The 25,520-nt window shown below is 38.3% G+C and overlaps 3 protein-coding genes across 11 annotated transcripts; 1 reads left to right on the top strand and 2 right to left on the bottom strand.

Moving 5' to 3' along the window:
* Positions 1–854: 854 nt before the first annotated feature.
* Positions 855–23,351, bottom strand: LOC116291085 (follistatin-A-like). 8 transcript variants are annotated; one of them, XM_089037386.1, is made up of 9 exons: positions 23,228–23,351; positions 22,821–22,924; positions 19,535–19,618; positions 6,305–6,538; positions 5,679–5,894; positions 5,081–5,311; positions 4,075–4,329; positions 2,856–3,113; positions 855–2,379 (listed from the first exon to the last, which is right to left on the bottom strand). In XM_089037386.1, exons 3-9 carry the CDS (start codon positions 19,605–19,607, stop codon positions 2,126–2,128), a joined length of 1,521 nt encoding a protein of 506 aa, XP_088893512.1. In that variant the 5' UTR covers positions 19,608–19,618; positions 22,821–22,924; positions 23,228–23,351; the 3' UTR covers positions 855–2,125. The 8 variants fall into 8 exon arrangements, with proteins under 8 accessions (XP_088893512.1, XP_088893521.1, XP_088893517.1 ...); XM_089037395.1 differs by having other exon boundaries at positions 19,535–19,615; XM_089037391.1 differs by lacking the exon at positions 23,228–23,351 and adding an exon at positions 23,018–23,131.
* On the top strand, positions 8,810–14,718 carry LOC116297443 (uncharacterized). Its single transcript, XM_089025945.1, has 6 exons — positions 8,810–9,923; positions 10,309–10,404; positions 10,877–10,917; positions 11,523–12,231; positions 12,961–13,051; positions 13,351–14,718. Exons 1-6 carry the CDS (start codon positions 9,381–9,383, stop codon positions 13,959–13,961), a joined length of 2,091 nt encoding a protein of 696 aa, XP_088882071.1. The 5' UTR covers positions 8,810–9,380; the 3' UTR covers positions 13,962–14,718.
* Positions 15,405–19,527, bottom strand: LOC148913931 (uncharacterized). 2 transcript variants are annotated; one of them, XM_089037411.1, is made up of 4 exons: positions 17,526–19,527; positions 16,230–16,497; positions 15,615–15,840; positions 15,405–15,544 (listed from the first exon to the last, which is right to left on the bottom strand). In XM_089037411.1, the coding sequence occupies exons 1-3, from the start codon at positions 17,917–17,919 to the stop codon at positions 15,651–15,653; spliced, it is 852 nt and encodes a 283-aa protein (XP_088893537.1). In that variant the 5' UTR covers positions 17,920–19,527; the 3' UTR covers positions 15,405–15,544; positions 15,615–15,650. The 2 variants fall into 2 exon arrangements, with proteins under 2 accessions (XP_088893537.1, XP_088893541.1); XM_089037415.1 differs by lacking the exon at positions 15,405–15,544 and having other exon boundaries at positions 15,614–15,840.
* Positions 23,352–25,520: the final 2,169 nt, after the last annotated feature.

The raw sequence follows: 25,520 nt of genomic DNA, 5'->3' as shown, positions 1-25,520 counted from the left end.
GATGGAAGGATGGGATACAGTGGAATAGAGTGTTTGGTGGGTTGGTGGGTTGTATCGTCGTGTACAGGAATTGTCAGGGGAATTCTTTTCAAATTCAAATTTCAAGTAATCGGCTAGTAGTCGTACCCTACGATAGCATGAATTAAACTATAATAAATATTTATGTGCACATGCTGATGATACATCGTTTAAATATGACTAAAAAATGAGACCACCCAACCGAATTCGCTTCGTGGTCTAGGGGTTAGGTTAAGGGTTAGGGTTAGGGTTGGGGTTGGCATTAGTAGTTCTTTGGTGCTGAAGGTACCGAGTTCAATTCTTGGTGTCTTCACTTAATTTTTTTTCTAAGTGAGGAGAACCAAAATTTCTAAGTCCCACTCGTGTGTTCAGAAACCTATGACGTACTTCGTTAATCCATACACGACGATAGTACCGGTTGGTGGATGGAGACGGTAAACGTGGTTGATTTTGTGGTTAGGTGTATGTATAGATGGATGGAATACAGTGGAATAGATTGTTGGGTGGCTTGGTAAGTGGATGGATGGATGAAATGGGATAGATGGTTGGTTTTGGAGTTTAGGAGTTAGGTGGATAGAAGTATATGATGCCGTGAAATAAATTGCTATTTCATAACAACCAACACCCTCGGAACCCAGGAGTAAAATTCTTTCACTTGTTTCTCGCTACCAGAAGAAATATTTCTCCTGGTTGTTAGAAACGAGTGAAGGAATCTTACCCCTGGGTTTCAGAGGATGAAAATCCAGGGACTCCCAACCAAAACCTATCTTAACCTCAGTATTAAACCTTGGGGGGAAAAAACCAGCAATGAACAGTTTCATGACTATATCTTTTATATCAACTAAAAATGGACCACAATTACATAGTATCTGGTACTTATATATAAAGTATATATGTTCATAATATATCTTTATAGAGGATCTTAAATGTGGTTATAGCTTGCATAAATACTGAAATAATGAAATCTTAAGTTATATCTTAATATTATACAAGTAGATATAGTCACCATTATTTAGTTTGTATAATGATACTTAGTGCAACAAAACTTTTGGCAACTACACCTAAATATTAATCGATCATTACGCTTATAGAGTAAATTTTACATCAGTGAAATACCTAGAGCATGGTTACAGTCACGATGAACACAAACTTTGAACTTCAAAGGAGCTGAACCTAGTGGCATAAACGAAGACTGCCGTATTCTGTGTAGGGCCCTGAGCTTAAGCATAGAAAACTAATTAGGTCTACTGCACCATGCACAGTGAGCATGTAATGTATATGAATGAGCATGACTTAGTCTCTTATTCTAAAGAATATACATTAAGCAAAGAAATGTATCCATTTAGACAATGATAAACATGGAAACCATCTGGAAAAATATTGAATCAAAATTGAAAACGTTTACCGGTAATAAGATAATAAAATAAAGAAATAGTGACATATATGCATAAATATTATCTATTCTTAAGTTTGGCTATATATAATCTTTATATTACATGTTACTAAATAAACATTAATAAGTGAATATTGGATTATGAAATGGCAATGGCTATTCCCATGAGAATAAAAAAATGCAAGGGAAGGAAAATCTATTGTTGCAACCTGCATGGCTGCGGAATGAGAATGCTTCATAAAATGCCTGAAATAATATTGCAAACATTTCAGAAATGGTTATGTAGGGCTGCATCAATCATCATAAACTCACGAAAATGAGAAAAATCCTCTTTGATTGTAAATATAGTTAAGTTGAGGGTAGCTTTAGTTTATGTGATTTACCAACCATTCTGCTTACAGTCAAAGGAAATAGAGTGATCCTCCCTAGACTACATTATTCAGTTCATTATTGATGCTATGGCATGTTTGAGACGATAAAAAATAATTAACTTTCAAACCAGAGCAAAATAAGCCAATCAACAATAAGTTCGACTACATTCTAGCATGTCGTGTCCAACTGATAAACATGGAGTCATACATGTTTGTCACAGCTTGTTGAAATTTATGGAAAAATGGAAGACTGAAACAACTAAAAATCTAATAATGACTTGAATAATGCAGTCTTGGGGGTACGCTTCATGTCCTTTAACTGCAAGACCATCAGCAAACCTCACTATGAACACCAGATATTTGCTTTGGTAAATGATCTCAACATATGACAGAAGAACGGATAAGCATCTACAGTCTTGGTCTGTTGTTTACTAGAGTTGTCTAAGTGAACTTTGAGTCCAAATGTTTGTAGCACTGACATCAACTGTTGCATAGAAACTGTCTTGTTTTTGAGTGACTCAATGTATTGGTTTGTCATTGGTTTGTAGGACTGGTCATTTGGTCCTTCAGTTTTATTGAAGATGGCACCACTTGATCCTGTTTAAATCGAAAGAGAATATTTTTATTTTCCCAAACTCACAGATAGATTCGAAATTTTGAGTGTTGGGTTTTGCTGAGGTAGAACCAGAAAACGTGCCTTGGAGGATCGTAAACACTCGTATCATGGGAGAGACCTAACAAACTCTTTTCATGTGATGCAGCTAGTCCAGATATAGACTTTTTTCAGCTTGGGAATGTTTTCTCATTTCAAACCATGTGTCATTCCCTAGAGTATTATTTCTTTTTTTAGTGGTTTCACATGAGAAGACACATGAATATTGACACAACTCAAAGAATGACGTGGTCTGAAATGGGAAAATATTACGCATATAAGCTAAATGGTTCTATTGAACCCAAGTCCCCAGAAGTTAGTACAGTATGGCCACACCACGTTGATTCTCCAATCCGAAGCTTGATGAATTTGATTGACATGGCTTAGTGGAGAACAGTGTATGGTTTAGAAGAGATCTTACCTTGACATGCCCCTATGTGTTGCACATTGATATACTTCCCAGATTTACATGCTTGTTTCCTCAACGCACACAGATTGGGGTAGGTATTGTCATCGGTGCCACACATTTGTTTGCCATAGTAGTGCTGTGGATCCCTTTTAAGTGCCAGTTTTACAGTGGTCATACAGTGCGCCATACTGCATACTGCACAGCGGGGCTTGGTCTTATCCATCAGGCAGGTTTCACCAACTTTGCACACTATTGATGAACAGTTTCCCGCTGAAGAAAGAAAGAAAACGCTTTTCAATATACAGTCAGTGTCATTAACGTTGTCCACCGAAAAAAGACATTTACATATTTACACATTTAGACTAACAGAAATATCACGTGTTTCATTATGTATTCTTTGCCTCGTGTGCGTCAGCCTGAACTTTAAATGTAAAATTCAACTAGTGAATTGAAAATCCAGAATGCCCCGACCATATTTTGTGAGGATTTAAGAGGAGAATGGTATTTCAGCGTTTGTCTTATGCCAGAACTATTAAGGAAACACGTGGTATTTCTTTTAGTCTAAATGTCTAAATGTGTAAATATCTAAATGTCTTTTTTCGGTGGACAACGTTAATGACATTGACTGTATATAACCAAAGGATGTTTTCCTCATGGTAGGTAGCATAGGTGGTGTGTGCTTCTAATGCTCTCTTTTGTACTGCTGCATGTCATTGGTTTGATACCAACACTCCCTGTCATATCTGAGTAAAGCTGCTTGTTAGTTTTATCCTGACAATTTTTCTCACAATTCTTCAGTTTTCCTCTTACTTATTAGGTTTATTAGCCACTGGCTAATTCTGTTAAGTGTTACCCTCGTAGATCAGGGACGATTTTTCTTCTTAGGACAAATTCAATAGTGAGGATTGATTTGAGGCACGGGTGGAGTGCGCTGCTAATGCGTCGCCTCTCACCAATGCAACTCGGGTCCTGTACCATGCCGGTCTCGGTGTCGTATGTAAGTTGAGTTGTTTGTTGGTTCTCTCCTGTGCTTTGAGGGTTTTTCTCCGGGTTCTCCGGTTTTCCTCCCTCCTCAAACTCAAATTCTAAATTCTAATTCGATATTTGGGCTTTGGAGCATAGCTCTGTTGCGATTGTCCCACGCTGTGATACAACAGCTAAAGCTTAATAGATTTTGATAGAAACCCAAAACAACCATGAGCGGTTAAAAATAACGTTTTAACCTTCTTACGTTTACAAACTCCGTGATGTAGAACACCAATGAACTTCCGAGTTTTACAAGAGTTCTTCCTCATCGCGCAAAGGTTAGGATAAGTCTGGCGATCTGTTCCGCACACCTGTCCTCGGAGTAAATGCGCGGGTTTTCTTGACAGATCATCGCCTATGTCAGTACAATCTCTACTGCATCGCACACATCGCGGACCGTTGTTGTCTTTTAAGCATATCATGTCCTTTGGGCATACAACATTGGAACAGTTTGCTTTGGCTGATGAAGAACAAAAAAAAAAGATTACAAAATGTTTCTCGTTAAATTTCTGCTGTTTCAGATTTTTTGCGCAATTTGCCGCGCAGCATTAAAGCAAATCAAATCATTGTTTTTTTGACTCCAGTACTTCTCCAGGGGATCGAGATTATCTTCATAGAGACAGCTTAAAACTGTGAGAACATTCTAGTTTGTGACATCTCTTTGATCATCAATTTTTTTTCTAATTATAAGGGTTGTGTCAAAACCCCTTTCATATTTTCCTTTTCTGTTTTACTTTTTAGATCAACTTTTTTAAAAGTTGCGATCCAAAATGACGTGTAAAAAATATTCGCGCGCAATTCGAAATTACGAGCTGTTCTAATTATGCACTAAGTAGCACGTTACCCTGATACAAGAGCTTTGTCTTTTTACTATCTCTCTTTAGGAGTGGCAAAGTAAGCTATATTTTCTGCGAGACGAAAAACTATCTGTTTGAACATCAGGCAATAGTCTTTAGTCTAACGATTTCCCATTTCAGACCACGTGTCAATCCCTTGAGAATAAGAATCTTTGAGTCATATCCATGTTCATGTGTCTTCTCATGTGCATGACCGTTAAACAAAGAAATGAGAATAACACAAAAAATGGCAAGACATAATTCCTAAGGTAAAGATGTCTATTGAACTGGCAGAAACTTAAATCATATGACGTTTAAGCTTTTTTCCCTGATGTTTCTAGTATAGCTATGGTTTGCACTCTGAGGTATGTTTACCTTTACATGGTCCAATATATGCAATACCAATAGTTTTCCCTCGTCTACAAGTGGCCATCCTTAATTTACAATAACTCGAGTAAGTAACGTTATTAGCCCCACACACAGGACTATTGGTGGACGATTGAGTGCACAGTCTACCGTTACACTTGACGCAATACGGCATCTTGGTTTTGTCTTTGAATTCAATGCACTGCATGCCGTCTCGACAGCGAACACCTTTACAAGAATCTAAAACGATAATTGATAACTTCAGAGGCATTCCTTCATTTGCAATGGGGATGAGACTCTCTATACTAAACCAAACAAATCATCCCTTGTCCCTTCGGTCCCCACAAAGCACAAACACTCATAGCAATAAGGAGCTACACAACACTCGAAGACCCCCCGAATACGTCCTGCCTGTTTAATAAACGTAACGGAAAGACTACATAGATCTATTTTGGGATAACATGGTGCACTCTGGTCTAGCTGGGGTACAAACATCTTTTGTTCATCAAGCGTTATAAGGTGCTCCTTGTACCCAAACTAGACCAGAATGCATCCCGTTGATCAAATATATGAACATATAAAAGGCCTAGTATAGCTGGTTACATACCTCTACAGGGACCATCATACGCGACCTGTTCTTGTTTATTGTTAATACACGCATGTCTGTTTAGTGAGCATTCGGTACGGTACGTCTTGTTAAAGTTACTGCACACGGGATTTGGTGGGAGCTTTTTGCACTTTGGACGCTGGCACACACAAGTTAATGTGTTGTGACGAAGCCTGCATACTTTGTTAGGGCCACAGTTGACGTCTTTACACTTGTCTGCGTTAATCAAAGCAAAATGGATGAAAGAAAAACAGTTTAGAAAAGAAAGAAAAGAAGAGTCCACCAACAACATAGCCATATGCATCATGTTAAACTTTATTTATATGTAAATAGAGAAGTCTTACGCCAATAACCAGAACGCACGCACACTATTCACCCATGCTAAGTATATATTATTCCTTGAAAAAAAGGCGCGACGCCAAATAGCAGCAATATGCGCATGACCCAAAACTCGTTCCTCGGTGCTGACCAAGAGGAACGCAGGCTCTAGAAATGAAATTGGAGATTTTGTTATCTTCAAATGCTTAGTGCGCAGCAGAATCGACAACTGCCGAGAGCTCTGTTACCTTTACATTCGTAGAGGGTGCAGTGCAGAAAAGTTATTTTTAGCCGAACTCATTACTAACCTTCAATAGTCGACGAGCTCGAAATTTGGGTCAGTCGTTGTTTCCAAACAGCGCACGACATACAGTTTGGAAAACCACTTCCGGAAATGCGAATACGAAAACGTTCCTCGAAAGAGTAGTTCTCGATGATGTAATAGTTGCCATAATGATTACAGCACTCGGCTGCCGTCTTGTTGGGGTAATACAGGCCGATACAGTTGCCGTTTGGTTGCTGCGATTCTAAACACATCCCAGCTGAAATGGAAAGCAATGGATTATAAAGGTTTCGATCTATAAAATTTGCTTATAAAATATCAATACCACCACCACCAGCAGCAGCAGCAGCAGCAGCAGCAGCAACAGCAGCAGACTGGCTATTCAAGCAATCTCTCGCATCCTTCGGCCCTCATTCATTGCGATTCACAACTACATTTTAACAGGAAATGGCGTGACTTGTAATCTGGATACTGTTGCGTGACAGAAAAGTAAATCAGTTCAAAATACTTCTTACCAACACAAATACGAGTTTGCAAAACAAGTCTAAAATCTCAAGTCCTTCATGGTTGCTTTACATCTTTGTTTTAGGTGAAAACAATAGAGAATTATTGCAAGAAAGAGATGTCACCGCCATTTGTCTTGTTTCTTGGCACACTGTCAACAGGCACACAGCCAGTCAAAAGCTTGTTGACTTGACGATTATTTTTGGAATGTAAGTCTCATTAGCCAAAGAATGTTTGTGGAACTCTTGAGATGTCTGACAGAATATGAGTAAGGAGGTAGTATGCGTTAATTGATAATGATGCTGATGATCTGGTGCATGTTAAGATAGAATCATTTATGCAGTAACAACAACTACTTCTACTTCTTCTGAGTACCACCACCGCACCACCACCATTACTACTATATCTACGCACTGTTACTACTGCTAAAACTACTGTTGCTGCTGCTGATGTTGCTGATGTTACTGCCTCTGCTACTATCATCACCAGCACTACCAAACCAGCACTACCAGCACTACCACCACCACCACTCCCACACTCCCACCACCACTCCCAATACTATTACCAACCATTAACATACTTGAGATTGCTGCTGCATGCTACTGTGCTGCTAGATATACAGCGCTGTGAACAACATACACGATCTCAATGTTAAGGGTAAAGGTTGAGAGGCCTTTTTTATTTTCCATGTCCCAGACAATCTATTCCATCATCGCCTATTAAACCTAGTAAACCTAGTAGTAAGGTTTTGCATCGTGCAGATCTCGTAATACTCGGGTAAAGCTCGGGTAAGACTCGGGTAAAGCTCGGCTAAGACAAAGTCCCTGAACAAAACAGGAAAAAACATGCACTATGATAAACGTACTTTTGCTCGCTTAATGTAATGGACACAAGGGTTTTCTTGTTAGGCATCTTAGTAATCCAGACAGTACTTATCATGAGAACTGATATTATTTTTGATGCTATCATGAAGGACATGAAGGATGACGTACGGTGATGTCGCCAGATCCACATAACTAGGGTCTTAGATAAGAACGCATGAATCTGAAGGTTTCGAACGTGACACAATCATGGTAAATGTTGGTCAAAGAGCAATGATTGGGTTATTTATTAGTCGACACATCGCGAAAGGCTAGCTTGATGTACGAGACTTTTTAGCTCTCCAATGTCGCAGTATTGAGTATTACTGTATCAAATTGAAAGCCTTACTGCTTTACACCCCTTCCGACATTGGAGTGTAATTGCGCAAATCTACCTATTAAACACACGATCTTTTTGTTGTTTAGAAGAGCCTTTACAAATCTTTTATTTCGTGATATTGTGCCTTAAGATGCTGAAAAATTGGCTGAAAATAAAGGAATTTTGTTATTCAGGATTGGACTCGTACAAGCCACGGTTCAAGAGTACTCGAATATTAACTTGAGAATCAGGCCTAGATAAATGATGAATGAAATGGGAACACGGTAGTGACGCGATAATATAAGCACTTATCGTTGCTTTAGGGTTCTCTTACCTTCTGCACGATGCAATGAAAACAAGATGTAAGCCAAGATCACAACTATACTTTGCAGCATTGTTCAAGATTATGAACTGCAAACTCCTAACTTTTTTCGATTAAATGACACGTTGAGGGCGTAAAGCTATCCAAGTCCACAACAAGAGGGGCTCTACCTCTTTCCGTGCTGTCCAAGATCTTTCTGTTCAATGGTTACTTGAGATCGGTGCGCCGAATTTATTTGCTATCACGCTCTGTGTTTAAAGTGCGAGACGACGTTGACAGACGCAACAGGAAATCGAGTAGGTGAATACATTTCCGGCTAGCACTGAGCTGTCATAACCTTTGAAAATAGTTCTGCCCCTTGTTAAAATCAAAGGACTGAACCGAAACAGGACATGGAGAAAATGTTGACCACCTTCAGGGGAAGTCGGACAGTATGGCGTTATATTCCCGACAAAATTCAACATCAGGCTTTCAACATTCTTATGAAGAATTTAGTGTTTCACTTGCAATGCAATATTGTTAGTTGCTTTTCCGACATTGAAGATTTCGATTTCAACTTAGCCGTAATCTCGTCCAACATTCGAGTTCAACGATTGAACATTCGTTAATAGCTTTCCGTGCCTGGACAAAATTCAACATTGCTCTTTTGACATACACCAATTTCAACATTCAACTTTGAGAACGTTATTTTCTAAACCGTATATTAAAATGAACCATTCGGAGTTTCTCGTTCAAGGACCAAGGTTTTAAAGTTTTTAGATACAAACGCATAGTCTTTCCGTCATTGATGGGTTACAATCCAACATTCATGTTCTACCATTGAACTTCACGCACGAGTGCGTTTGACCTATGCCATAGTAAGCCGCTGTACAGTGATGACGTGGGCTCATCACACGTGCTCTAGTGCTGCACGAACTACACATACTGTAGCTTGCAGAGAAGTTGTTAACTTTTCCATGAGTATCAACGAGAAGAGTGTAAATAAAAGTTATTCGTGTATTTATCTTTTCAACCCTAATGGAATATATTTAGGTAATTCGGATCATTACAGTTGGACTTGGACAACCTTGTTTCGCAATTCCTATCAAGATGAAATATGGAATTTAGCTTAGCATCATCTTTCTTTTCAGATAACGCAAAGAATGACTCTAGTCCTTCAAATGCAACTACTAGCATTCCACAAGAACACCGTAGAGTGTTTAACTATCAACCCAGGGTTTCATTCCAGCCATCAAATGTTCGACAATCTAAAAAAGGGAAAGGCAAAACGCAGTCTTGCACCATAAAATTGATGTGCTTGGCTAAAAAAGATGCAGATAAGCCCCCAAGTGCCATCTATGAGAAGACTTCATTATCAAACCTTGGGTTGGGACCAGGTTCTATTTGCCTGGACATCAATAGTCCCAATATTCATGATAGCCTTGTGGAAAGATATCCTCTCCTTGAAGTAGGAGGTGGATATGAGTTGCTACTCTATCAAAGGGGTGGTCTTGAACAAGGCTTCCACAGCATTCCACCACCTTATACCCCTGCTAAGATCAAGGAACTTGCTGGACAAGCTCAGGTCTATGTTAGACCTCTTCAGAGGGACCTTGACAACTTAGACCAGGGAATACAAGACTACAGCACAACAGAAAAGGTATATCATTTATTCTTATAGGCCTAATTTGGAGATTTCTTAGTTTCAATAAGAATAAAGTGATAAAAGTACAGTAACAGGTACTGTGAAACAAGTGTTTAGACCTTGTGTCATTTGTTTTTCCCAATGGATAAGTGATGATAATCGTAATTATTAAAATTGGAATACAGTGGAAGAAGAGCCACTCTGTGGAATCCACTGTTAATTTTTATTATTGTTATCTTTATTATGGTCTTTACTATTATTATCATGATTATGGCTCTGTGGTACAGGATTACTGTACTATCACTTCTTCACCTTATTTTGGCATTTATTTATAGGAAATACATTATTCACAGATGTAATTTCAGACTAGATGGCTAACATTCTTTTCAATAAAAACCAGATTTCTGGACCTGTAGTGAAGTGCATGCAGTGCGAGAAGGACATTCCAATGCATGAATTCCGAAGCCATGCTGAAGAAATGCACAAGGCTAGAAAGGTATGACATAAAAAAAATTGAACAAAGCCTCTCAAATCTGTCTTTTTTTCCTTGATAAATGCTTTTTAGTAGCTTTTAAGTGGTTAGAAGCATTTTTAAGGAAAAAAAGACAGATAAGAGAGGCTTTCTTTTCTGAAATAACGTCTCTCAAACCTCCAGTGCCCATTACCAGCTCCGTTTGTAAAAGGTCTATTGGTGATCATATAATATTTGCAGTAACTACTTAAACTAAGGGATCACTCAGGAATTAACAGTGGGAAATGGGGATGGAAAGTGGGGAGGGTCATGACTTTTTGAGCCATTAAAAAGGGTGGGCTGTGAAAAAAACAGACAGTTAAAAGGGTAGGGTCACAAATTTTCATTCCTGTTGCAGGAGGTCACATATTCAATGCTCAATTCAAGATCTTCACCTCCCCTCCCCCTGATAAATTTATGACAAGTCCCAATAATTGTTATCAAATGTGTGTTACAGAGATCAAGCAGCCTTGTTATACTTGATGAATTTATTGAGAGGTAAGTTCCAATTATATGCATATGCAGCAATTCCAGTTTATCATTAAAAGTTCCCCCTACTTCTGAGATGTATGGCATCCCATCCCTGCTGAAAAATCAGAGTTCAAATCACAGCTCTCAACTTGACAATTTGGCTTTAAATCAAGTTATCAAGATGAAGAACAGTCTTAGGTGACAAAATTCGCCTTAACATACCAAATATTATTAAATATTATGCACAGTAAGTCAACATAGCAGTTAAAAAAATCTTTGAATATTCAATCCCTAAAAACTCTCTTCAAAACAGTCAAGTAACATTATCATTCTGGACTGTTCATTTATTGTCGGCAGGGAGAGGGTCGGGTCATCAAATATTGGAAGTTCAAGGGAAAAAGGTCAACTGAAAATACAGTACTTTATAAATTGAAGAGGGCGCCTATGATGAAATATTAACTTTTTTTGTGATTTCCTTAAATTTTTGGTGCAAAAAGAAATTGTGATATAATATTTTTTGAAACTGGAAGTATGAAAAGTGATCTGGTTGAATGAAACAAAGTAAGGACTGTGAGGAGTGAAACACAATAATATAGCAAACTAATTAGCCCTTTCTTTTACAAATTTCTAAGAGATGAAGGAAAACAAAGAAAAACATGCTCTGCAAGACAGGAAGTCAATAATTTTAAAGAACTGTTTCCAGAGTGGGAGGAGGCAACTTTGGAAAGATTATTAAGCACTCATGGAACTCCAGATGCAGTGGCCCTTTTGATATCAACTCTGAACAAACCACAAGAAACTGCAACACAAGAACCATCTGACATTCTTGAACCAGATGATACTGAATTGATGAAATCAGCCTTTGCTGATCCTCCTGTAACACTTAAATCATTACTTCGTGAGCTAAGAGGCAACCTAAGTAATGAAAAAGTGAAGCTAAAGGTAGACCAAGAAGATTTGATAAATGATGCAATGGCCTTTTATAAAGATCCTGATTTCAACCCCCGACAGAGATTGAGAGTTATTTTTAATAAGCAGCCAGCTGCAGATACAGGTGGTGTTACCCGTCAGTTTTTTACCCAGCTACTTAATATGATCTCAACTGAGTTCTTCCAAGGCGATGAGTACAAACAACCAGTTTATAATGCTAACATGGTAGCATGTGGTATTATGAAGCTTTGTGGAACAATTGTTGTCCATAGTATTCTCCTTGGTGGCCCTGGATTTCCTATCTTTAGTCCAGGAGTCTATCATTACCTGGCTACTGGTGACATAGATGCAGCTGTAGAGAAGGTGACCATTGAGGACTGCTCTCTTGGTGTAAAGTCTTTCGTTAATATGGTAAGTAGCTGATTTCTTTATCTATCATTTATTGATTTCAGTCCCCAGAGAAAGTGGAAAGTGTTGAGCCATGTTCCTACCTTATGTTCAATTGACCCTATGCAAAAACAGCAAGAGACTGGGAATGAGCACTGCTTACAATCATTGTTTTTGAAAACCTTTTCCATTACAATAAAGAACATGACTGGATTAGTAATTTGTTAGACTTAAGTTTACATATGTCAAATCACTGCATTTGAAATGTCCAAAAACATAAAAACGAGGCTGGTCAGGCCTTGGTTCTCTTTTTCATACAAATCCCTAATTACAAAATTCAGAAACTTTTCACGCATTTGTGCTTGAGCTCTGAATTTTTGCAGATTTACTACTAGGAGCAATTTTTTTCAAATACTTGCTACAATGACTTTATGACTTCTATAGCTTTATTCATAACGTCTATGAAATGCTTTAGAGAAGATTGTATACAAAAGTGAAAAGCCATGCAGCATGACTGCAGTTACGTACAACAAAGCATGGCATGGCCAACCTGAATTTAGAAGACAGTCACAGACGAGGCACGCACTCTTTTTGCAATCAAATACAAGAAATGCTGTACAAAAAAATAATAGCACTCTGTGTTTGTAAATAGTAAATAGGATATATTGTGTATGTTTGTATTTGTATTTTATGTAAGCTTATTCTTTTTAGAAGGAATTCTAAAAAGATCTGTTTTTCTCATTCCTTTTTAAGGTTGCAAGTGCCAGAGATGTTGCTGCAGTAGATAATGATTCAGTAATTCAGATGTTATCAGAATGTGGAATTACAAAGTGTTTGACAGTAAGTACTGAAGGATACATGTACACTAGTTTTCGAGTTCAGGCGATCAGGGAAATCAAGAGTCAAGGCCTTTTACCTTCATTTTCATAATCATAATCATTGGTTGCTTTATTTTTCACATTTCAAATGCTTAGAACTCTGCATGAATTTATTTATGGCAACACAACTCTCCCAAATTTATAATTTACACAAGAAATTTTTTTTTTTGGAACCGCTAATGATTGTATGTGAGGTTTGTTCATAGTCCCTCCCTCTTTTTTTTTTTGTATAGGGTCAATTTCCATAATGTTTTAATCTGCTGAGTCATTTATGGAATATTTTTCTCTGTCTTAATTCTTTCATATTTATTTCACATGTTGATGTTATTTTGTATACTACACTTGACTTATACTGCTGTCTTTGTGTTTCTACAGAATGACAACAAAATCAATGTCATCCATAGTGTTATGGTTCATGATGCCATTAGCAGGCCAAAGATACTACTAGATCAATTTCGAGAGGGTCTTAATACACTGGGTTTTTCCGATCAACTAAAGAAACACCCAGACATATTCAGGCAATTATTTGTACGAGATGATGCCAGTATTACTTATGATGAGTTAGTGCAATGTCTCTGCTTCCCTTCTCTAATGGATGAAGATGAAACTTCTACACATAACTTCTTAAAGGAGTTTCTTCAGAAGGCTAGTAATGAAACTCTGAGTAACTTCTTAACTTTTGCAACAGGAGCTCCATGTTTACCCAACTTTGGGCTTGGAACAATAGAAGTAAAGTTTGAGAGTACTGAATCAATCTTTGCTTCAACATGTTTGCAACACGTGACCTTCCCCAAGCAGTTTCCAGATCAAGCTACCTTTCGCACAGTAATGGATTCAGTGCTTAACACTGTTGCCAAATCATTTACCAATGTGTGATTAGATTCATTTTAAAATATCTATGATATATAATTATTATGATTCTATCTAATCCCAGAAAAAAGACCAGAATTAAGTTTTATTCAAATTGTTCAGACAAAAGGCATCCACTGTCTCCAGTTTAAGTTCTTAATAATTGCTTTTTTTCAATATAAATTACCAGGGGTTCTTGGGTGAAGGGTATAAACTCTAAAAAGTTGTTTGTTACTTTACAAAGTTATATGGATCTGCATGTTTTGCTTCTATATTGAAGGAAGTGAAGCAAGAAATATACACTGTGGCTAAATGTCCGGCAGCCGGTCGTGGGTCGTGGCCTCGCATAGACTACATGCCTGGCAGTCCACACTTTAGCAATAAACTGATAAAATGACTACCGATAATTAAATCAAACTAATCTAAGTTTGCTAAGGGATATCAACCTAGTCTAAGTTTTTTACGAAATATAAAGCACACTTTTAATCTGGACTGTTTTGAAGGAGGACTTTCTGTCTTTGCTCAGCATAGTGTACAGAGCACTTGGTTCCTGTCACTTGGAAAATTTTTATCAATAAGCTTAGATTAATTTGATTTCATTATCGGTGGTCATTTTATCAATTCATTGCTAAAGTCTGGAATGCCGGGCATTTAGTCTATTTGAGACCATGACCGGCTGCGGGCATTTAGCCACAGCGATAAATATACATGCATGTATAGACATAAAAGATGAAAAAATATTGTTGTTAACTAGGACATACGTCTTGTTGCAGCATTCTAGTGACTGCATCCAAAGTGTTATTAAACAGTGTTATTCCATAGTTGCCATCATCCGAGTTTACGTCAATCATTTCATTGAGGTCTGAAATGTTATTTTGGCTGAGGGGGCATAGGGTATCCGGGACTTCCACAACATTTTCACTGGCTGCCACTGGCCTATCCCAATCAATTCCATATTGATTTATTTGATCCTAAAAGTAAACAGGAATAAGGTAAATTTAAAATATAAAGCAATTGACAAATTCATTCAATTCTGGCAAGGTATAACTAACATAAAAATAAAGCCTGGAAGAAAAGAATGGGTGGTTTTGTTGATAGAGTTCAAAGTGGTTTTATGTTTCTGCCACATGTAAACTGAGATGAATTGTGTGCTCCAACAAATGGACAGTGCAAGTTTGATTCTGTGACCACAAAAGAAGCATTGATATTTTAGTTTAGGAATGGGTATGTTTTCCGTTTTTTTTTTTTTTTTTTCAGTATTGCACAAATGAATTTTATGAAGTTTGTTGTTACCATTGTACTTGGTACATGGGCATTTCTCTCATCATGACCAAAGTGACTCCTGTGAAGTCCACTTATCCAGAGCTGCATTGGTGTTTTGTTTCCAGCAGTGCGAAGTGGATGATAAACCCAGGCATTTTTCCAGGTTTGTAAATGGCCATTTAGCATGGGAAGATACACATGGTGCAAACACCAAATGTGAATATCATCATCTACATCAAGAAAGCCTTGATGTTCAAGAAATTGGAATATCTGGTAAAACAAAGAGAGGCAACCCTGGAAAACATCCCTCCAAAGGCGCTCTATTCTTTGATTGTGAGTGCTTTTTCCTAAAATTAAAAAGTTGAAAAATTAATATTTCATCTCTGGGCCCTCCCTGCCAACATCTAGTAATAATACCTGCAATAATACTTCCACGCCCTGGTCCTCTCTGGTTTAGCATGTACCATCCAACTTCATAGTTTTCTCCCCTTTATCGCACTGCACACGTGACGGTAATCCATATTCTTCAACTGCTGAAGTGAATTGATTTAGTACTGTTACAGCTTTATTATCAGCTGAAGCATGTAAATATACTGGAATTCGTGAGTAGCCATCTATGCCACCATGCACAACAATCCTCCATCTGAAAGTGAAAACAAGTGAATGTTCAGTTACCTAGTTACCATAATGAGAGTCCACTATTGTCGAATCCAGCAGAGAGCATTTTGATTTAATTTTTCATCCTAAATCTAGATGTACTAGTTTTGGCTGTTATATCACTGTGTGCTGGTCAATCATGAATAGAACCCTCAAAAAGAAGACCTAGAGCTTTCAGAACTGAGGTATCGGTTTATAGCCAGACCAAATTTATAAGTCAATCCAATTAAGTTAGCCAGGCTGTGTGCAGACAGTTATTTCAGGAAAATAACTGTCTATATGCAGGCTAGATTAAGTCGGCATAAAATCAGCCATACTAATCATAAAAGTTGGAAAAGATTTTTGTATTTGCTGCCTTTTAGGTCAAAAGTATACCTTATAAGTTTGTGGTTTCCATCAATGTGCCAGAGTGCTAGTGGACCTGGAACATAATATTTTCTATGGCGAATAGAATCTCTCCAACGTTGATGGACACCACTGGGATCAGTTCTCAGCAGTGATTGTCTCAGTCTTTCCCACTGTATACGGAAACCTTTTCCTCGCATGTAACCCATCAGCATCCTTAATCCAATTCCAATGTGCTTACTTTGTGCTTCTCTCACAATATCATCTAAATCTTGGTCACTCATATTAGTATATGTACCTGGTTATAAACAAAAGTAGTGATGGACAAAGATCCCATAGGTACACCAGAGTCGTCAGCCTGGTTCTCACTAGCGGTGCAAGCAAAAGCATAAGCCATAGGACATACACGGAGCAGAGAGCTCTTCACAGCTAGTTTACCTCCTTTTTCAGTCAACCTTGAACTTGCATATCACTAGTAAGAACAAAGCTTTTCGCCAAATATACAACAAAATTGATTATTATTTTAATTTAGTTCTAAAGGAGGATCTCTCCCCTCATAAGCCTTAGGCTTCAAGAGACCTCCTTGCCTTAAATGTGTAATCATTTTATTAATATTAATGTAATAGAAGATGAAATAAAAAATAATAATAATAATAAGCTTTATGTCATACATTATGCTTCTTTACAATGGTTCTACTCTAACCTCAATTAAGCCAAAGAGCAGATATTTAATCTGATAAAAATTTGCAGATCAAATTCCTTATTTGTAATATGGTCAAAATGAAGATTCCTTAGATATTTTAATATTTTATTATTGCATTCAAATTTCCTGTATCTATGCTTCTGTACTAGTATTTCTTGGATAATCTCAGAAATTAGTGCCAAGAAAATAGAATTCTCTTGTTTTAATAGCTCTTTGCTTAGGTATCCAACTTCAGTAAACTACGGTTAGAATACAATAACAGTAAGATCAGTGGCAGATCCTGGACTATTACATGGGGGGGTGACTGGTACCCAGAAAGGTATTACATAATGTCTTTGTCCTTCAATCCTGCTATTTTCTATATCCAAGGGGGATGGCTAGCCACCCAGTTCACCCCCCTGGATCCCCCTTGAAGATAACTTATGTAAGCTTACACCTACTTTCAAGAACAAATCATCATAACGAAAGCAATAACATTTGTACAAATGTTCTTGTAGTTCAGTGGGAAAGGAATAAATTAAAAGAATAAAAAGGTTTAAGCTGAACCCCTTCTATTTTTTTTGTGAATTAAAAGAGAACAAAAAAAATTAAATAAAAATAAATAAACTGTACGAAAGCTTTACCTGAAATGGAAAGACCATACTTCGACATTTTCCTCTCTATTGTGCGAGTTGAAACCATAAAGAGTTGGGCCATTTCTGGTACCTTGAATCCATTTTCCACCATGAAACTTAGCTGATCGCATTTGATATCAATCGCAGGCCGGCCACGAGCGCGATTGACAGTGGATTCGCTGCCTTCATGACAACCAGATTTTAAACAACTCCTGGCTTCTTCGATCGAATGAACGATGGCATCTGTTTGAGATGCAGAGGTTGTATCGATGTTTGTGAGAGATCGGCAAAGATAATCGAGTCTCATTACAATTCCATCATTTTCTTGCGTGTTGTCTCGGTTATCTAAATCGGAAATTGTCTGTAGAATGATACGACGAGCTTCGAGATAAGAGTTCGCCATATTGGAATCAATATTTCACACTGCATGGGTTGCCTGTGATGAGCCCACGTCATCACTGTACAGCGGCTTACTATGGCATAGGTCAAACGCACTCGTGCGTGAAGTTCAATGGTAGAACTTGAATGTTGGATTGTAACCCATCAATGACGGAAAGACTATGCGTTTGTATCTAAAAACTTTAAAACCTTGGTCCTTGAACGAGAAACTCCGAATGGTTCATTTTAATATACGGTTTAGAAAATAACGTTCTCAAAGTTGAATGTTGAAATTGGTGTATGTCAAAAGAGCAATGTTGAATTTTGTCCAGACACGGAAAGCTATTAACGAATGTTCAATCGTTGAATTCGAATGTTGGACGAGATTACGGCTAAGTTGAAATCGAAATCTTCAATGTCGGAAAAGCAACTAACAATATTGCATTGCAAGTGAAACACTAAATTCTTTATAAGAATGTTGAAAGCCTGATGTTGAATTTTGTCGGGAATATAACGCCATAGGACAGAACTTCCTCAATAGCAAAGCAATGTTGTGGGATAGTAATACAGGAAGAATGAGAACTAAGTCGCACTTGCTCACGAACGCATGTCGTCAAGGCGCTGACAAGCGATGACAAACGAATGCTCAATCAACACGGAAAGTAATTTCTTGATTGCTTCCAAGACCGCCCAGCCCGGGAAATCAAGCGCGCAATGAGGATTTATTCACTACTTTAGCCCAGCAACTTGATTCACTTGTAAGGGAGTATTTCCGTGTCCCTGCTTGGTCAACTCTCAAACTACCAACCAAGACACGAAGGACCGGAGTCAACAAGGACGATTATAGCGCAGACAGTCTTTTTATAGATTATTAGGACACTGGAGACTCTTGTTTACCGATTCAGTCGGGGACAGCTGGAGACGTAATCGAACCAGCTCGCAACATACGAACCGCTCACGTGACTACCGCTGGCCTCTCCTAAACATACTGATATACACTCTCAGTCGATTCTGCGCGACGTTTGTCGAGTAAAGAGACCTTTGTTCTCTATCTACCGCGCGTGATTTGCTAATGATATCGTTTATTAAACCCAATTATCTTAGCATTCCTAGTTCAATTTGTTGCGTAGAAGAATAAGACAAGGCCTCCCGCCGACCATACCCTCCAACCTGTGTAAGGATTATGAGTATTTAAAGGGTCAGACGGTTGAGCAGGAAATGTTGAAGTCAATGAGAACATTTACAGAGGAACAAACAACCTCTAGAGGAAGAGAATTATAACACTTGTTCGTGTTTTCACCGATAATGGATCGGTCCGGTCTGCACGATTCCCCTCAAGACACCCCATGCAAACACTGGAAGAGCTTTTGCATTATTTTCTCTTATTTACCTTCTTTCTTTCTTTTTTTTTTTTTTTTTTTTTCCCCTTTTTTTTTCTTTTCTTTTTTTGTTGTTCTTTCTTTTTCATTTGCGCAGTCATATTTCTCCTTTCTCATAATATATGTTTTTAAATTTTTGAAGAATATATTTGTGTGGCTAATGTCGCAAGCTTCACTTTCCGGAATCGAATCCAATAAAGCCAGCCTTGCCTCGGCGGCCGCTGTTTAAGACTATTATCGATTATTGGATAATATACTTACCATGGACGGAGCTTTGTGATAACAGTTGAAGGACTGTAATCCCAAACACGGTGCCGATGTAAGAAAAAAACATTTCTGAACCTACTAGAAAAGGAAAAAAATAAATATTCAAAAAAGGAACATTTTGGAATTCACATTACGTCACCAGCGCCGTTAAGCTTTTACAGCGCTTGGCAATCACACGCGTGAAATCGTACAATTTGCCATTGTGATGAAGTAAGTTTTGGTGGACGTCAATCAATGCGTTTCCATGGCATTCCATAGGCACGTGCCCTTAAAAGCTTTGTGTTTTCCGACAATGCTGGAAAACACTGTGATTGGCGTCCACCAAAACTCTATTCTGGTGATTGAGAAGCGCTGTAAATGCATAGCTTTGAAATGAGTTATTTTAGAACTTGCGTTCAAGTTGTTATGAGTTACCGGTAATGCTGTGCAGAAAATGCATGACATGGCCTGACGCATCTAAAATGATATGCTAAATTTACGAGTAAAATAACAAGAAAACCATAAAACATTGTGCATGTCTCGTAATTTTGAATGCGGACTGGTGTTCACGGCCGTTAATTAAGACACGCGAATGACAGAGGGTCACTCGCTGCTCAGCACTGACGTCGCTACAGACACGAACTTGATTGTCAAGCGAACGGTGCGACCTCCGCTCCTTCACAGAATGCATTAGACTCATTTTACAGGAAGCCAAATGCTTGCACTAAAATAAAGATTCGTTTTGGATATTTAAAAATAATAATATCGATCTATTTTCACTATTTATTCTTAATGTGGCATAGATAGAACTCCCTCTGGATGAAGTCATTTGTGTAGTCTGTTGACGTCATCGCAACTGGTTTACGTCATTTGGAGCATTCCACAGTGGCAGTCGTTTGACAATTGCATTCCAAAAATAGCCTCTTTTCTCTCTATCTCTCTATCTCTCTCTTTTTGTTTCAGGTCATTAGATTTATCTTTGAGCAAGGAATGTGGTATTGTCTAGATAATGTGCTGATAATCGAGTTGTTGCGTTTACGTTCGAGCCACAAGTCCACTTCCGCCCCATGCATTTGGTCCGATTGGATTAGGTTTTCGTGGGATCATGGCGGGCGCAAGGTTCAGATTAATAAGTTTACCTTAAATTAAGCAAGACCTGCACAAGTAGTACTAGGCGCCAAGAATAGCCGCCTGATGACCAAATATTTGCGATAAAAATTCCAACACTTACATGGCTTTCTAACCCTTAGTTATTTCTGCTTTCCGTGTCATGTATGGGCTTTTCTTGGGTAATAAAAGTCTAGACTATGCAAATATGCGTATTGTTGTGGTGTCAGACGGCTGATTAGTACAAACACAGGCTTTTTTAAAAGCTTGTGGTAGCTCAATTATAGCCCGAGACTAACTTGATTGCTTAGTAAACATGAAAAGTTCTACCAACTCCCACAAGAGGCGCAAAGCGACACTTATTTTGGATTCGTTTTTCACCTTTTGTTTAACTAGACTGTTTCGCTGTCTGTTGACAAGTTACTAAACGTTCAGGAGAGCATGCCTACTTTCTATATTATAGCACTCTAGGATGTTTTATTAAGCGAACAAAATAAGTGGGAAGACTCATCATCCTATAAGCTTCCAGTAGAACTGTAGGCTTACTATGACTCGCATAGTTATAAGAACAACTAGACACCCAGAGCACATCCTTGGCTATGACACTAGAAGAATGACCGTGATGAAGACACGAGACGATGTGTCTTGTTATCTCCCTTGTATTTGTTTCTTTGTCTCGCATATTCTGCTCTTAAATTTGGACCAGGCTTTCTTTAATATTGCTCATTGATTCTATTATTTTATTTCGATTTAATGGAGTTGTTGCGTGTGTGTGTGTGTGTGTGTGTGTGTGTGTGTGTGTGTGTGTGTGTATGTGGGAGGGGGGTAGTGAGAAATCAAAACATGTTCCATATTCAGTACTTAAAAAGTTATCAAGGAATCAAGCGCACTAGGGTACAAACTATGTTCCCTTGATTCTTTAGACTTAACTGTTTACTTCGGAATTATATTCAGACTATTCACAGCTTGGAACTAGAACTCGATCCCATTGCACGGCAGTTAACAGCTATGAAGTTCGTGTTGGGTCCTTGGGGCTTAGTGTCAAACACCAATGTTCCAAGGTCTAATGTAGATCAAAAGTAAAAGCTTTTAAAAAAATTTACAACCTGAGGTCGTCCTGTTAATGCCTTTCGTAACACCTTGGGTTTATAAGGTACTAAATTAATATTTGAGTTAAAAATAGAGTTAATCTTCTATCCAGCGCTTTTTAAATGTGTGGTATTCAATAAAGACCATCATTTTTTAACTAGGTGTAACCTGGTTTTGTTTTGTCTTTTTAACAAATCTAGAATGTTCCATAAACCGCCATCAATTAACAATATAGATATGAGAATGCGACAAGGGTATAAGTAAGCACTTGATATTACTTGGGAGACATTCACTAATGGTGTTTTGACTACAGATAGCACAGTCTCAATTGTCCTGAATGAGCTGTGAGACTTATATTAAGCATATTTGGAGCAAGGGGGGTGGGGAGGGAGGGGCGTTGATCCGTCTCGGTAGTTTCATCATCAGTTTTGCTGCAACTCGTAAAAAGATCCTGATGAAGGCCTCGAGTCATAACTTCAGCTTTTTGACTACAGCATAGGATGTACCTTATTTGCAATTGGAACAAAGGAGAGAGAAAGATGTGTGGAGGAAAGGGGATGCGTTTCATGTCATCATTGTCACGTGGAAATTATTTCTTGACTTCTTCAGTACGACGTGCTATTTTCTTAATGAGCAGCCATTGTTGTCTTAGGTACATTTTTCGTTATGAATCAAACCAATGTTCTAACCTTATGTGCTGTTCATAAGCGATCAATATTACGCAAGGTTTGTGCGTACCTTTGAGGAGACGTTTTCAGTATTCCCATCCGCCACCCACGCACTACACACACACACAATTACTCCATCATCAATACGACTACCATTACTATCACTCGTATGAGTTCCAACCCGTGGCCTTGAAGCTATTGATACTTGTTGCAATTGACTACACATCGTAAAATAGCCGATAAAAACCTTTTGAATGAGTCACGCTCTTGTCTCGTGATTGCAGAACCAAAGAACCAAAACAGCTTGAAACTAAGGAATTTTTGATTTAAAATGGCCAAGCCACTAGCTTGTTTTAAAACTGAGCAAAAAAGGAACCGTTCCACCATTTTAAAGGTTTGAATCGGAATAGTTTTACATAAATAGAAACATACAATACCTCACTGTTAAGGAAGACACTTTACTCTCTTTCCAAGGCTGTTCTTCAAGCTTCGTGCTATACACCTCTATCAGCTCTTCTCTCGAACTGTACTACTCTCGTACCTGAAATTGTTTATCAGATATGAAGGTCAGAACAGAAAAACACAGAGATTTAATGAATTCCCAAGACTAGACATATGTGCCAAAAATAGTCACTGTGTCTGAATGAGCCGCTCTCCGACGCATCTTCTTTCAGCCACAGGAACCAGTCAGACGATAAACTATGTTTGAAGATCAATCATGACGACAAAAACCTGCGTAGAATATTCCATAGATAACACAATTACAAAGCGAAATTTGGACTAAAAAATACTGACAATCATCTAAAGAATTCCTTTTTTTAGCAGAGTTTTTCCCCATATTTACCAATTTTTGAAAGTATTTTTTCTTGATCAAACTTTAAGCACGCCCGCGTTAGAAGGTAATGGATTGTTTGCCACTAAGTTGACAGCTTGTTGTAAAGAATGTTCTGAAGGCCTTTTCGAGAACAATAGAAATGGACGTTCTTAATAACAATGAAATACCTAACTTTATTGATATATCATTACTCATTGTTCGGATTTTTTTCTCTCGATCCAGTATACTCCAATAAAGAGAAAGAACGATTGCAATCTAGCTAAGGATAAGGATAATGATTAGAAAAAACAATGGCCATTGTCCCTTGAGGAATTGCGATTTACGTGCAATAGCCTAGCATTGAGCTGTTTTGATTTGTTTATCAAGTAATGGTTCTTGACTAACAATGAAGCTTAAGGCTAAATAACATCGTCCCACGCCACGGACGGAACTTGCCTGTTTGTCTTTACTTTAAAAGGTTATCAGGTGTTATCTTTAGAGACTGGTTTTATTGAGGTGGCATGCAATACACACTCACAAAGGATTTGAAATATCTGCAAGAGTGTGTGATACAGCGATGTGGAGAAGTGGGACAATTAGGGACAAAATGGTGGACAAGAAAATGGATGAAGAAAAGTAGATGGATGGATGGATGGATGGATAGATAGATAGATGGATGGATTGGGATGGATGGATGGGATGGATGGATGGGATGGGATGGGTTGGGACGGGATGGGATGGATGGATGTAGATGGATGGATGGATAGATGGATGGATGGATGGATGGGTAGATGGATGGATGGAGGGAGGGAGGGAGGGAGAGAGGGAGGGAGAGAGAGAGGGAGGGAGGGAGGCAAGGATGGATGGATGGATGGACGTGAGGACGGACGGATCGATGTGGATGAATATGCATGCATACCTAGACAGGTGAAGGTGAAGGTGTATGCAAGGCTATAGAAAGAAAGAAAGGAAGGAGGACTGATAGCAGCAAGAAGACAGAATAAAAAGCAAACATACCTCGAGTATGATTTATGATTTTGCTCTCTATATCTCAGCGCACGATGAAGGCAGTAATGAACCGATCCAGCTTCAGTAACACTAGGCTGTTTATCCAATTATTACTTCTTTTCGACTATTGTTTTACCGACTTACATTCTTATAGAATATTATCTGATAACAAAGCAGACGAGCTGAGCCATGCATGCTGATAGGTATTCAAAGCACTTGGCGGGCACCCATCAGCAGAAATACGCAAGACAATTATTCAAGTCTTGTCAGTATACCAGTGCGTGTTAACGAAATGACTAGATATGATAAGGCTGAAGGAACGGCTTAATTGTAAGCATGTGCTCTGAGAGAAATCTTGCTATGGGCTAATTCTTGCGCTGGACGTGACATGTACTTTGTATATATTGTGCAGTTTGGAGTGAGATACACTCAACTCATAACGCAGGTTGGAACGCCAAGAACAATGCAAACGACCAAAAAGAGTTAGGAAAACAGAGGTTGCAAAACAGATTTTTTTAAAAAGAGGACAAGAATGGCTTAAAGAGTGAGGAATTTTCTGAAGGATAATTGATCTGGTCTGCTCTGTTAAGATAGCAAAGACTTCCGATACTCGAGATTACAATCAGGTTACCGTCACGTATCGCAAAAACCGAGGTCGTAGCCGAAGCTTTAGCCCAAGTATGGACTGCAGATACAAATCGAAACTCGAATAACAGCTTTTTGCTTGTACAGTTGAGTCAAAAAGCACGAGACTAACCCGAAGTGGTGAAAGCTGGATTGATAAAGAAACGTTTTGTTGAAATGTGCTAAATATGTAAAGATTGTTTCCGAGACTTAATATTCATTCAAAACGCTAAAATTAATGATTGCTTAAATACGTTTCCGGTGCTCAATGACTTCCAGTGATCGAGTGTCCGATAACCCTTCTGTGATGAAATAATCAATGTATTTAACTTTATAATTAATTAAATTTAAACTGACCTTGCCTTTAGTGATTCATATAGTTTTCACTAACTCTGCAGTGTTGTCCATTCTATTGTATCGGTTTTTTCATTCGGAGCAGCTCGTCCTCTCGACTTTAGATGAAAGTTGTGTTTAGCGCCTTAGTTTAAGGAAAACAGATCATCCATAGTTCAATAATGTTTATGTGGCATTCCCCAAGGATTGGTATTAGGACCTTTGAATTTTTTAATACTGACCCCCTGGGTGATCTTTCTTATTTGCGACGCTTAGCTATAGATAAAAATAGTCAATTACCCTTGCCTTAAGGGTTTGGCGTTCCTCAAGGATCATTTCTTGGACCTTTTCAGTTTCG

Source organism: Actinia tenebrosa, unplaced genomic scaffold (genome assembly GCF_029948245.1).
Source record: "Actinia tenebrosa isolate PJP-AT-01 unplaced genomic scaffold, QUT_ActTen_1.0 PGA_scaffold0__85_contigs__length_37466705, whole genome shotgun sequence".
NCBI lineage: Eukaryota > Metazoa > Cnidaria > Anthozoa > Actiniaria > Actiniidae > Actinia > Actinia tenebrosa.
This window is presented reverse-complemented; position numbering and strand designations above follow the sequence as displayed.

Coding starts and splice junctions, on each gene's coding strand:
- LOC116297443 (XM_089025945.1), top strand. CDS start 9,381: ATGGAATTTAGCTTAGCATCATCTTTCTTTTCAGATAACGCAAAGAAT. Junction 10,918..11,522: donor CTTGATGAATTTATTGAGAG/GTAAGTTCCAAT, acceptor CAAATTTCTAAG/AGATGAAGGAAAACAAAGAA. Junction 12,232..12,960: donor TAAAGTCTTTCGTTAATATG/GTAAGTAGCTGA, acceptor TTCCTTTTTAAG/GTTGCAAGTGCCAGAGATGT.
- LOC148913931 (XM_089037411.1), bottom strand. CDS start 17,919: ATGGCGAACTCTTATCTCGAAGCTCGTCGTATCATTCTACAGACAATT. Junction 16,498..17,525: donor GTATGGTCTTTCCATTTCAG/GTAAAGCTTTCG, acceptor GTTTATAACCAG/GTACATATACTAATATGAGT. Junction 15,841..16,229: donor GGAAACCACAAACTTATAAG/GTATACTTTTGA, acceptor TTTCACTTTCAG/ATGGAGGATTGTTGTGCATG.
- LOC116291085 (XM_089037381.1), bottom strand. CDS start 19,979: ATGCATTTTCTGCACAGCATTACCG. Junction 5,895..6,304: donor GAGCTCGTCGACTATTGAAG/GTTAGTAATGAG, acceptor TGATTAACGCAG/ACAAGTGTAAAGACGTCAAC. Junction 2,380..2,855: donor ACACATAGGGGCATGTCAAG/GTAAGATCTCTT, acceptor CGATTTAAACAG/GATCAAGTGGTGCCATCTTC.